This window comes from Pongo abelii, chromosome 20, assembly GCF_028885655.2.
Source record: "Pongo abelii isolate AG06213 chromosome 20, NHGRI_mPonAbe1-v2.0_pri, whole genome shotgun sequence".
NCBI classification, from domain to species: Eukaryota; Metazoa; Chordata; class Mammalia; order Primates; family Hominidae; genus Pongo; species Pongo abelii.
The window spans coordinates 40,447,393-40,458,300 of record NC_072005.2 but is presented as its reverse complement, the minus strand read 5'-3'; the positions used below and the strand labels follow the sequence as shown (position 1 = coordinate 40,458,300).

The 10,908-nt window shown below is 57.2% G+C and overlaps 1 protein-coding gene across 1 annotated transcript; it reads right to left on the bottom strand.

Annotated features, from left to right (window-relative positions):
• Positions 1-521: 521 nt before the first annotated feature.
• Positions 522-10,490, bottom strand: SCN1B (sodium voltage-gated channel beta subunit 1). Its single transcript, XM_002829050.4, has 6 exons — positions 10,099-10,490; positions 8,265-8,431; positions 7,219-7,459; positions 1,716-1,857; positions 1,268-1,339; positions 522-1,177 (listed from the first exon to the last, which is right to left on the bottom strand). Exons 1-5 carry the CDS (start codon positions 10,136-10,138, stop codon positions 1,273-1,275), a joined length of 657 nt encoding a protein of 218 aa, XP_002829096.3. The 5' UTR covers positions 10,139-10,490; the 3' UTR covers positions 522-1,177; positions 1,268-1,272.
• Positions 10,491-10,908: the final 418 nt, after the last annotated feature.

The window sequence follows — 10,908 nt, the reverse complement described above, 5'->3', positions numbered from 1 at the left end:
GTGCTCAACCACACGCTGGACACAGTCGGCCTCGGCTGCTTGCCCCAGATAGGCCTCCCGCACAACCGGCTCCACCCGCTTACCCACACGTGCCCGCTGTGCCCAGCCAAACCCACCTCCACCGCACCCATTTCCTCCACTCAGCCCAGGGCCCCTCATTGGGACACGCTGGTTTAGCCTGGCTTCCTCTGTCTTTCCATCCATACCCGTCTCTCCTTCCCTCTCCTTCTCCCCAGCGCCCACCTCTCCAGAGACCCACACTGCTGGGCACATCGCACACCCCATGCCACCCCTGCACCCCAGCATCAGCCTCGATTCTCTTCCCTCCACGGCATGCCCCCCCTTCCTGGCTCCGTTCCACTCTCCCTCACCCCTGAGCGAATGGCTCCCCCAACCCCGACACAGATCAGGCACTAAGTGGCTTCACCTGTGGGCCCTCAGGTAGGGTCCCTGGAAAGCCGGCTCTAAGATTCGGGGACGGGAATGGGGGGAAGGTGACGGGGCTCAGAATCGAAACTGCATCAAGTCCAAGAGTCTTTATTTCATGAACAAAACTACTTCTGTAAAGAGAGACGAGGCTGAATGGGCCCCTTTCTAGGGGGCCACAGTTCAAGGCTGGTGAGAGAGGGCGAGGTTGGGCCGGGGCAGGAGTGCATTACAGGGACGGGGGACCCCAGGTCCAGCCGGAGGAAGCGGAAGGGGAAATGATGCCGGGGAGGGGGAGTCGGAGTGGGTCCCAGATCCCCCTGCCCCAAACTGCTCCAGCCCATCATCGCGACCCCTGCCGCCAGGCAGGGGGGAGGCGGGGAGGGGCTGGCCCCAGAAGTGCGTGTCTGAAGGGGCCAATGTGTGCAAATCAGCAAGGAGGAGGGGTGCGGGGCCGCTGCCCCCACCTCACCGCCCCCCTCCCCAAACAGGCAGCAGAAGCAGGGTGGGGGCAGCGGCAGTATTGCTTTACCCATCATGCATGGCGGTGCGCGGCCGGCGGGGCAGGAGCTGGAGGAGGCGAAAGTGGGGGGTGCGAGCCAAGCCCCCCGCCCCCTCCCACCCCAGCGGCTCCGTCGGCAGGACTCTGAGGCTTTCTGGGGCCCAGGAGTGGCCACCCCCACACTGGGGGCAGGCGGTGCCTGGAGAGTCCCCATTAGGGCTGGCTCTTCCTTGAGGCGGGGCCCAGGGCCTGAAGGGGAGCAAGAGAGGGGGAATTAGGGACCTGGGGGACTTCGGCCCCTCCCAATCCCCTCCTCCTCTGCCCGCCCATCTGCCTTACCAGGGCTATTCGGCCACCTGGACGCCCGTACAGTTCTCTTTGCTTTCGGAGGTGATGGCCAGGTATTCCGAGCTGTGGGGGAAAGGCCAGGTATACAGTGACCCCATCATCAGACCGACCCAACCCCCAGGGGATGGGGGAAGATAGCGGTCTCCACCCCAGGTACACAGGGCTCCTTAGTTAGAGAGAGAAGGAGTCTATGGGTGGACTCCTCAGGGTCTTTGAGGAATCTGGCTGGGAGCCTGGGCTCCTGAGTTTGAGGGAGGAAGGGGCTGGGTCTGACAACCCCTATCCTGTGTCTGACAGGGAGCGCTCCCCTCTGGGTAGTACTGAGAGATGGCGCCCTGGGCCGCTCCGCTGCCTCCTCCCTGCCCGGGCTCCGGAGTTCCTCTCTGGCAAGTGTGACGGTGCCCTGGGTGCCCTCCCGCCTCCCAGCCACCCTACTCACGCGTTCTCTTGTGCAGCAGTCTCCGTGGCGGCAGCGATCTTCTTGTAGCAGTAAATCATCTCTGCCACGAGCCATATGGTCAACACCACAATGAGCACATACATCATGATCTCAGACACGATGGATGCCATGTCTCTGTTGGCTGCAGGGGCCAGGCAGGGTTAAGGGGGTGGCCCAGGCTGCATGACAGCCTGAGTGTGCTGTGAGCTTGCTGTGTGAACTTGGACAAGTGGCTCAACCTCCCTGGGCCTGGTGTATGCACTGTGATTATTAACACCCAGCCTTGGGTAGGCCTGGTGGGGGTCACCCTCAACCTGCCTCCCTGTGTAACTCGAGGGCACATCTGTGTCATTCTGGAGGCCCTCAGCACAGTTCCTAAAAGCCGTAGCTCTGCAACCAGAAGGCTCAGGTTCAAAGGCTGGCTCTGCCACTGGCCAGCTGTGTGACCTTGCGCAAGTGACTCAATGTCTCTAGGCCTCTGTTTCTTCAATTGTAAAATGAATACCTCCTTCATCAGAGTGCTGTGAGAATTAAATATGCTTTAAAATCCTTAGAATAGTGCTTGATCTATAAATAGCACTCAATGAAGATTCACTTTTATTAGTAGTAGTATTATTGTTATAACTGGGGCAGTAAAGCCTAACGGTTAACAGCCGGGGGCTCTAGGGCCAGACTGCCAGGGTTCGAATCCCGGCTCTGCCTCTTACTAGCTGTGTGACCTCAGGCAAAGGACTGCACCTCTCTGAGCCTCTGTAAAATGGAGATGGGAACACTCAGACCCTCTCACAGGGTTGCTGGAGAGGAAATGAGTTAACATCCGTAACATGCTTGGATGAGCACACAGCCAGCACTGCTGAAGTGTTGGCTATTTCCCGGAAACCCTACATCCTCTCTACAGCACTGGCCCTGCCAATTGCCAGCTTCTTCTCCTTGAGCCTAAATTTAAACTGTAAAGGGAACGCGTTCAGCCAGGGGACCAGAGTCAAAAGCCACTCTGGTGTCCTCGGCTGGATTTCCTAGGTGTCCATCCCACATCTCTGGCCCCCTCGTAGATGGCTGAGATCCCATTTTCCCTGCTGTCCTCAAATGGCCTCCCTCTGCTGTGAGTGGGGCACTTACTTTGGCTCCACCCTGTGCAGATGGCACCAGTGCTTTCTGGGCCAGAGTAAGGGAGGGAGCGGGGCCGGATGCTCCCCCTGCCTGCCCTGCCCCAGCTTCCCTGCTGGAGGAGCAGAGACAGGGTTTCCTTCTCATTCCTTCCTTCCTTCCTTCATTCATTCTTTTCAAGAGACTTTATTTTTTTAAGAGACAGGGTCTTGCTCTATTGCCCAGACTGGAGTTCAGTGATGCAATCATAGCTCACTGCAGCCTGGAACTCCTGAGCTCAAGCAATCCTCCTGCCTCAGCCTCCTGAGTAGCGGAGACTACAGGTGTGCACCACCAGGCCAGGTGAATTTTTTCCTTTTTTTTTTTGGTAGAGATGAGGTCTCGCTGTGTTGCCCAGGCTGGTCTTGAACTCCTGGCCTCAAGAAATCTTCCCACCTCTGCCTCCCAAAGTGCTGGGGTGACAGGCATGAACCACTGCACCTGGCCTCCACAGACATTACTAATGTGTCTCATGTAGAGGGCGCCTGCCGTCAGTCAAGCTCTGTGCTAAATTCTTTATCCAACCGTCTCCTTGATGCCTCAGAAAGCCTCAAGGACGAGCACATCCTGGCTGCCCATAGTGGCTGATCTCAGGAACCACTCTGAGCTGGATGCGCACCGGATAAAGCCCCGTCATCAGAATTCTTGCCCCCACTCCTGGAACTCAGTGCCCAAACGGATTTAGGTAACACGGCATCTCACAGGCAGCCTGCAGATCTGAAGGCCAGCCGCGACTCTGCAGGCCGGATTTCTCACCCGCCTCAGACGCTGCTGTGCCTTAAGGCATTTTCCACTCATGTTGTGTGGATCCAAAATAGTATTACTGTCCCCATGGGTCCCCATCTGCCTGCTCCTACCACAGGTGGGCAGCCCCCAGCAGCTTCCCAGCATCTTCTCCACCTCTTCCAGGTCAGTGAAGTTCTCACCACCATGACCTGTCGCCTCCACTTATGGAAATGGCATGGCTCATTCCTCAGGGGTCATTACCAGGAGGCAATATAGGTCGATGGGCAATACTGAAACTGCAGCGAGATGGTGGATAAAAATAATAAAAAGGTCGGTGTGGTGGTTCATACGTGTCATTCCAGCACTCTGGGAGGCCGAGGTGGGTGAATCACTGGAGGCCAGGAGTGCGAGACCAGCCTGGTCTACATAGCGAAACCCTGTCTCTACTAAAAATACAAAAGAATTAGCCGGGCGTGGTGGCAGGCGCCTGTAATCCCAGCTACTTCGGAGGCTGAGGCAGGAGAATCGCTTGAACCCGGGAGGTGGAGGCTGCAGTGAGCCAAGATCGTGCCACTGCACTCCAGCCTGGGCGACAGAGTGAGACTCTAACTCAAAATAATAATAATAATAATAATAGGCCGGGCATGGTAACTCACGCCTGTAATCCCAGCACTTTGGGAGGCTGAGGTGGGTGGATCACCTGAGATCAGGAGCTCGAGACCAGCCTGGTCAACATGGTAAAACTCCGTCTCTACTACAAGTACAAAAATTAGTTGGGCATGGTGGTGTGCACCTGTAATCCCACCTACTTGGGAGGCTGAGGCAGAAGAATCGCTTGAGCCCGGGAAGTGCAGTGAGCCGACACTGTGCTACTGCACTCCAGCCTGCCTGGGTGACAGAGCGAGACTCCATTGCAAAAATAATAATAATAAGGAACGGCAGGCAGTGCTAACAAATACAGTAATACTGTGGTATTGGGGTAATGAAAAAATACAGTAGCACAGTGAGTCATGTTAAAAATACTATAGTATCAGGGGTAATGATGAATATAGTATAGTATAGAATGGAATATTTTTAAATGCTACAATAGGATTGATTTTAAAAATACTATAGCATAGCATGGTGGGTAATAAAAATACCCACCATGGTGGGGAATGTTAAAAATACTCTAGTATGATGGATTATAATAAAAATACTGTAGGCCAGGCACGGAGGCTCACTCCCGTAATCTCAGCACTTACGGTGGCTAAGGAGGGAAGATTGTTTGAGGCCAGGAGTTCCAGACCATCCTGGGCAACATAGCAAGATCCAGTCTCTACAAAAAAAAAAAAATAGCCGGGCATAGTGGCTCACACCTGTAGTCCCAGCTACTTGGGAGGCTCAAGCAGAAGGATCGCTGGATTTCGGGAGTTCAAGGCTGCAGTGGGCTATGATCACGCCACAGTATCCCAGCCTGGGCAACAGAGCAAGACTTGGTCTCTCTTTAACAAAAAACAAAAAACTGTTGTGTTTAGCAATATTATGATAGTATAATATGTTGTGTAATATAAAATATACTATAGTGGGTAATATAAAATACTGTAATATAGTGGGTAATGTTTAAAAGGCAATACTACATATGGTGGGTAAAAAACACTAGAACTGGGTGGATAGTGCAGAAAACACAAACTCTGCAGGGCCAACATAAGGAACTGCATACGATGGTAAATGCTGGTAAAAGCACAGGCTCTGGGATGTAGTGCGATACAGTGGACAATCCTAAAAAAGAGAGGCTCGGGCCACGCGCAGTGGCTCACGCCTGTAATCCCAGCACCTTGGGAGGCCAAGGCAGGTGGATCATTACCTAAGGTCAGGAGTTCGAGACCTGCCTGGCCAATGTGGGGAAACCCCATAATCTACTAAAAATATAAAAATTAGCTGGGCTTGATGGCACATGCCTGTAATCCCAGCTACTCAGGAGGCTGAAGCAGGAGAATCACTTGAACCCAGGAGGCGGAGGTTGCAGTGGGCCGAGGTCACACCATTGCACTCCAGCCTGGGCAACAAGAGCAAAACTCCATCTCAAAAAATAAAAATTTAAATTAAAAAAAAAAAAAAAGAGGCTCTACTGGGTCACGGCGTACAGAGGACACAACACCCTGGCCAATTGCCAAACAACAAGATGGAAAGAACCTGGGTGGCTGAACAGTGCCCTGGAGCCTCCCACCCTCTCCCCATCTCACCTCTGCAGATTTGCAAGAGCAATAACATAGGTTTTGTAAAGCCCCAGTACGGCGGGCATCTTTGTCACAGCAACTCCGCGGGCAGGGCTCCATCGTCCATGTCTGCAGGTGACCCCCACCCCCCAGCATCGTGACAAACACCAGAGTGGCTCAGACATGCCTGCTGAATTGCATTCCGCTACACCAATTTGACAATAAACGTAAAAATGCTAATTATAAAAAGAAACCCACAGGCTCTGGCTGATTACAGAGTACAGTGAATCATGCCAAGAACAGAAACACAGTCACCCAAGCTCCTCTGGATTCAAGTCCAGCTCCCAATCACATGACCTTGGCCACATAACCTTCCCTCCCTGAGCCTCGGTTTTCTCATCTGTAAAATGGGGATAGGAAGAGCCCCTACCCCAGAGGGTGGGGAGAGGATTCACTAAGGGACTCCGTGTAAGGCACTGAGGCCAGCACCCATCTCACGGAAAAGACGGGCAGTGAGTGTTGCCTATGAGGATGTGTGTGCTGTGGCCCTGAGAGACCTCTCTGCCACGGCTTGTAGCTGCTTCAAAGCCTGGGCTGTCTCCCCAACTCTAAGCCAGTGGCCACAGGGCCCTGGACAATTGCAATTGATGCTGAGCAGAAGATGAATCAGAGAAGGGGTGGACCTCCCTCAAAAAAGGGGTCTAGGGTGGCTGAGGCAAAATGATGAGACATTCGAAAGCGCTGTAGACCCTTGCTGCTCAGAGGGTGGGCCCCACACCTGTGGCCCCTCACTGTCTCACCTGAGAGCTTTAGAAAGGACCCCTGGGCCCGCCCCAGAGGTGTTGAGTGAGACTCTGCAGGCCAGCGCAGCTCCCCTGGGGCAGGAGTGCAGAGGGGTGTGTGGAACTCTGCTCTAGGTGGCACGCTCTCTTGCCTCATCATGACAGAGGGCAGCATGGCTGAGCTGCTCAAACAGTAAGAACCGCCACCCTCGCCACCACCTGCACGGCTCTGCTGGAAGCCGGGCACATGCCTGCAGCTGCTCAATCCTCATGATCCCCATGATGGAAGAATGGCTCAAATCACACCCCAAGAAACACATCGGATTATTATCCTGGGCGAGCCCAGGACAACCCTTTGGCTCAGAGATAGAAGGCACCTGCCAGAGGTCATACAGCACAGGTGACAGAGCTGGGTTCTGTACCCGGAGCGTCTGTGGGGGAGAGGCATGCTTTGACCTCTCCGTGGGCTGGAGGGAAACAGAGGCCAGAGCTGGAGTGGGCGGGAGGGGCTGCTCCCCTCCCCTCCAGCCCGCTGCTGTGGGTGGTTGGCTGGCCAGGCACAGAGCCAGCCTGTCCTGTCCGCTACCTGCCATCTGTCCCTCCATCTGGCTCACCGGTGGGTGACGGTAAAGGGGCAGGCAGCGCCCGACTCACCTTTGTCCACTACCTCAATGTGGATCTTCTTGACGACGCTGGTGTTGTGCTCGTAGTTTTCGAAGAAGAGCAGGCGGTAGACGTGGCACTCGTAGTCGCCCGAGTGGTTGTAGGTGACGTTGGTGATGAAGATAGACAGATCCTGCAGGTCTTTGGTGCCCCGGCTGCCATTCCACACCACGCGGCCCTCGAAGCGCTCATCCTCCTCCAGCTGCAACACCTCATTCTCATAGCGCAGGATCTAGGGGTAGCCAGGGAGGGGAAGGTGTGTCACTGCCTGGGCCTCTCTTCCCTCACCTGACCCTGATTCTGTCCCCTGCCCTGAAACCCACAGACACAGATGGCACACAGATGGGCTCAGACGCCTTGACCTCAGGCAGGGAGGGCACAGGGGTGGGGGGCTAGGATCATGCCTGGAGTCATCCAGACCCCGCTTTTGCCTCTAGCCGAGATGCACATGCGCGCACACACGTTCCCCAGTCATCCTCCCAAGCCCCATCTGGCCTCTAGGCCATCATTCTCTGCAGTTCTTTCCCAGCCACCAGATACACTCCTCCAGCAGAGACAGGGCAGCCTGATTCCAGCAGCTGGAGACCCCAATTCTCCAGCACGTCATAGAAGTTTATGGTTCCCTCACCGATATGTAATGCAAAATACACACATATTTTAAAGGAGGTTAAAAAAAAAGTTCTGTCTTCCCTCCGTAGTGACTATCAGAGACATTGTTTGCTGGTGCCAAATAAGTCCATTGACATTTATTTCATGCCAACCATGTGCCAGGTGCGTCAATGCATTCAGTCCTCACACAAACCTTTGGGCTAGAGACCACCGCCACCCCGTCTTTACCGAGGAGGAAACTGACTTTCAGAGAGGTTCACTGACTTGGCCAAGGTCACCAGCTGGCCACTGGCGGAGCCAGAATCTGAATCCAGGTCAGCAATCACAGCATATTATTAAACAAATAAGCCCCCTCCCTAAGATCCAGCCCCACCGCCTCCCACTCGTGGACCCCTGCCCTCCCATGCCCGTGCCTGGCACCCGCACACCTTGACAAACTCCTCAGTGCCCTTCTGGCGGAAGGTCCACTCGGTGAAGGTCTCAGCGTTGGTCTCGCTGCGGCGCTTGCAGGAGATGCAAAGAATTTTGAAGGTCATCCCATACACGGCCTCGGTCTCCGAGTCCACCTCCACGCAGCCCCCACAGGCTGAGGACACTGTGGGGACAGCAGGCTCAGGTCAGGCAGAGGCACCCATTGCCCTAAGCAATGCCAGACCCCTCACAAACCATCTGTTCCCCCCTCAATGATTACCAGCAGATAGGACTGGATGCCAGGCTGAGCCCTGTCACTCACTGCGTGACCTCAGCAAGTCATTCATCTCTAAGTCTCAGTTTCCCTCTCTCTTGTTGAAAGAAATGGTCCTTTGCTTCCAGCAATGGCTTGGGCCCATTTTCATACATTAGGCAGGGCCTTGTACATGGGAGGCCCCATAAGTGGGACCGTCAGCGTTGCCGGTAACCCAGACTTTTTGCTACCCGAGTGCCCCTTCCTCAGAAAGTCCCTTTTGCTGGAGGAACCCAAGCATCTAGGTGGTCGAACGAGAATTCCAGCTAAGTTAGAAGTTGAAGGTGGCAGTCATTTTCACCATTAAATCGCAAAACCAGCTAGCTCCAGGAGAAATGGGTTGGGAGAAAAGAAGGTCTGGGGGTGGGGGATTGTGGGGAGGTGGGCACTGAAACCGGGGCTGACCCACACTCAGCCCCTCTCCCCAGCCCCACAAGCCCCTGTGGGAGCCATACCCTCACCAGCCCCTCCTGCCTCCATCATCCCCTCTTCCCCAGGCTCCTCGCCTCTAGAGCTCTTCCCACCCCAACCCCATCCACTACTCAAAGCTCTCCTGAGCTCTCTCCTGCCCCAGGGCTTTTGCACCCCACTGAATTCCAGTCTTAGAATTCCTTCACACTCTTAGCTGGCACCTCCTTTCTGCCTCCCAGCACTCTGTAGCTAACGCTGTGTCTCTTCTGCTGCAGCCCTGTGCTGTCCTTGTCTCCTGATCCTCAGGACTTCTCATCCATCCGCCTCCCCTGCGGTCCCTTTCAGACTGCCTGAGGGCCTCTGTCTCAGTCCCTCCTATCTTTGTCCCTCTCAGGGGACTCTCTGAAGGTCCCTCCACTTTTTGTCCACTCTCTGGGCTCAGAAGGAGACCTCTCCTAATCTCTTTCCACCTTTCCACGTCTATCCCTTTTCAAACTCCATGCCAGATTCTCTCCCGGTGTTCACGGGCACCCCCATCTCCCTCTCTCTTCTCTCCATCTCCTTCTGTCTTTCTCAAGTTTCCCTTTCTCCATCGCGCTTAGTCTCTTAACTCTCTCTCTCTCTCTCTCCAACACCCCTCCCTCTGTCTCCGTCTCCCCCTGACTCCCATGTCCCCAGCCTCTCAGCGGACCACTCCGGTGCGCTCCGAGTCCTTCTCTGTCTCTCGCCCCCCTCCTCCCATCTTCATCTCTCCCTGTCCCTCCGTCTTTCCCGTCCCAGTCTCCGGGCGCCGCCTTCCCCCCACCCCCTCCCGCGGCTGTGGGTGTCACATTGCAGCCTGCGGGGCTCCGGGAGCAGCTGACTCCGCGTTTCCTCGCCCCCGGCTGGGCGCCTGCAGCCGCGAGGCCGTGCCACCCCGGCCCCTGCCCGCTGGAGCCCACCCTCACCTCCACTGCCCGCCCCAAGCCCGGCTCCCGCGCGCACAACTTCTGAAGCTGACTTGGCGGGGCCCGGGGATGGGCCGGGGGTGGCCCTCGCGCGGCTGCCCCGAGTCCCGAGCGCCACTCCCGCCGCCCCGCCAGTGCCCCCGCGGTGCCCCTGGCCGCGCGCGCCCCCCGCGCACTCACCGAGTGCCGCGCCGACCACTAAGGCCAGCAGCCTTCCCATGGCTGCGCGGCGCGTGCTGCGCCCCCCTCCCGGGCCGCCGGTATTAATAGCGGGGCGAGAGGCGGCGGGACCCGGCGGCGGTTAGAATGTCCCCGGGAGCGCGCGGGCGCAGCAGCTGCGGCTCTGGGACCGGCGAGGGGGGAGGAGGGGGGGCGCGGCCCCCCCGCTCCGGTTACCGCCGGGGGCCCAGCCCCGGGGCCCGGCGTCCGGGCATCCCCGCCGCGCGGGCGGCGGCCGCTGCTCGGGCTGCTGGGCTGGCGCGCGCAGCCGGGCACATCCGCTAGGTGCACCGACCCCGGTCCCGCTCCGGCTCGGGCGCGCTCGGGCGCGGACCGCGGTCTCCTGCGCACTGCAGCGGCGGCGGCGGCGGCGGCGGCGGCCTAGGGAGGGAGGAGGGAGGAGAGGGAGGGGGCGGGATGAATCACCGCGGGGGGAGGGCGCGGCCGCCCAGCCTTTGCCGCAGCGGCCCGGGAGGCGCCCGCTGCACCGGCCTCTCCGGGTGGCGCAGGGACCGCGACTTCTGGGAACGGGGAGGGTGGTCTGGGTGTCTCCGACCCCACTGGGGCTCTGAGGACCACCCCCCCCACCTTCCCAGGGAGTCTGGAAAGGTCACCCCAGAGTCACAGGAGGACTTAGAGCGCAGTTTGGGGGCCGGATTTCCGACTTCAAATGATGGAGGTCATCCTCGGGAGTTCGAGAGGGCGAACCTCCAAGTTATCTCCCCTGAGCCCTGATATCCAGGCCTGGGGGTCAACGTGCAGGGACCCCAA

Coding starts and splice junctions, on each gene's coding strand:
- SCN1B (XM_002829050.4), bottom strand. CDS start 10,138: ATGGGAAGGCTGCTGGCCTTAGTGGTCGGCGCGGCACTCG. Junction 1,858..7,218: donor CATTGAGGTAGTGGACAAAG/GTGAGTCGGGCG, acceptor TGGCCCCTGCAG/CCAACAGAGACATGGCATCC. Junction 1,340..1,715: donor ACTGCTGCACAAGAGAACGC/GTGAGTAGGGTG, acceptor TTTCCCCCACAG/CTCGGAATACCTGGCCATCA.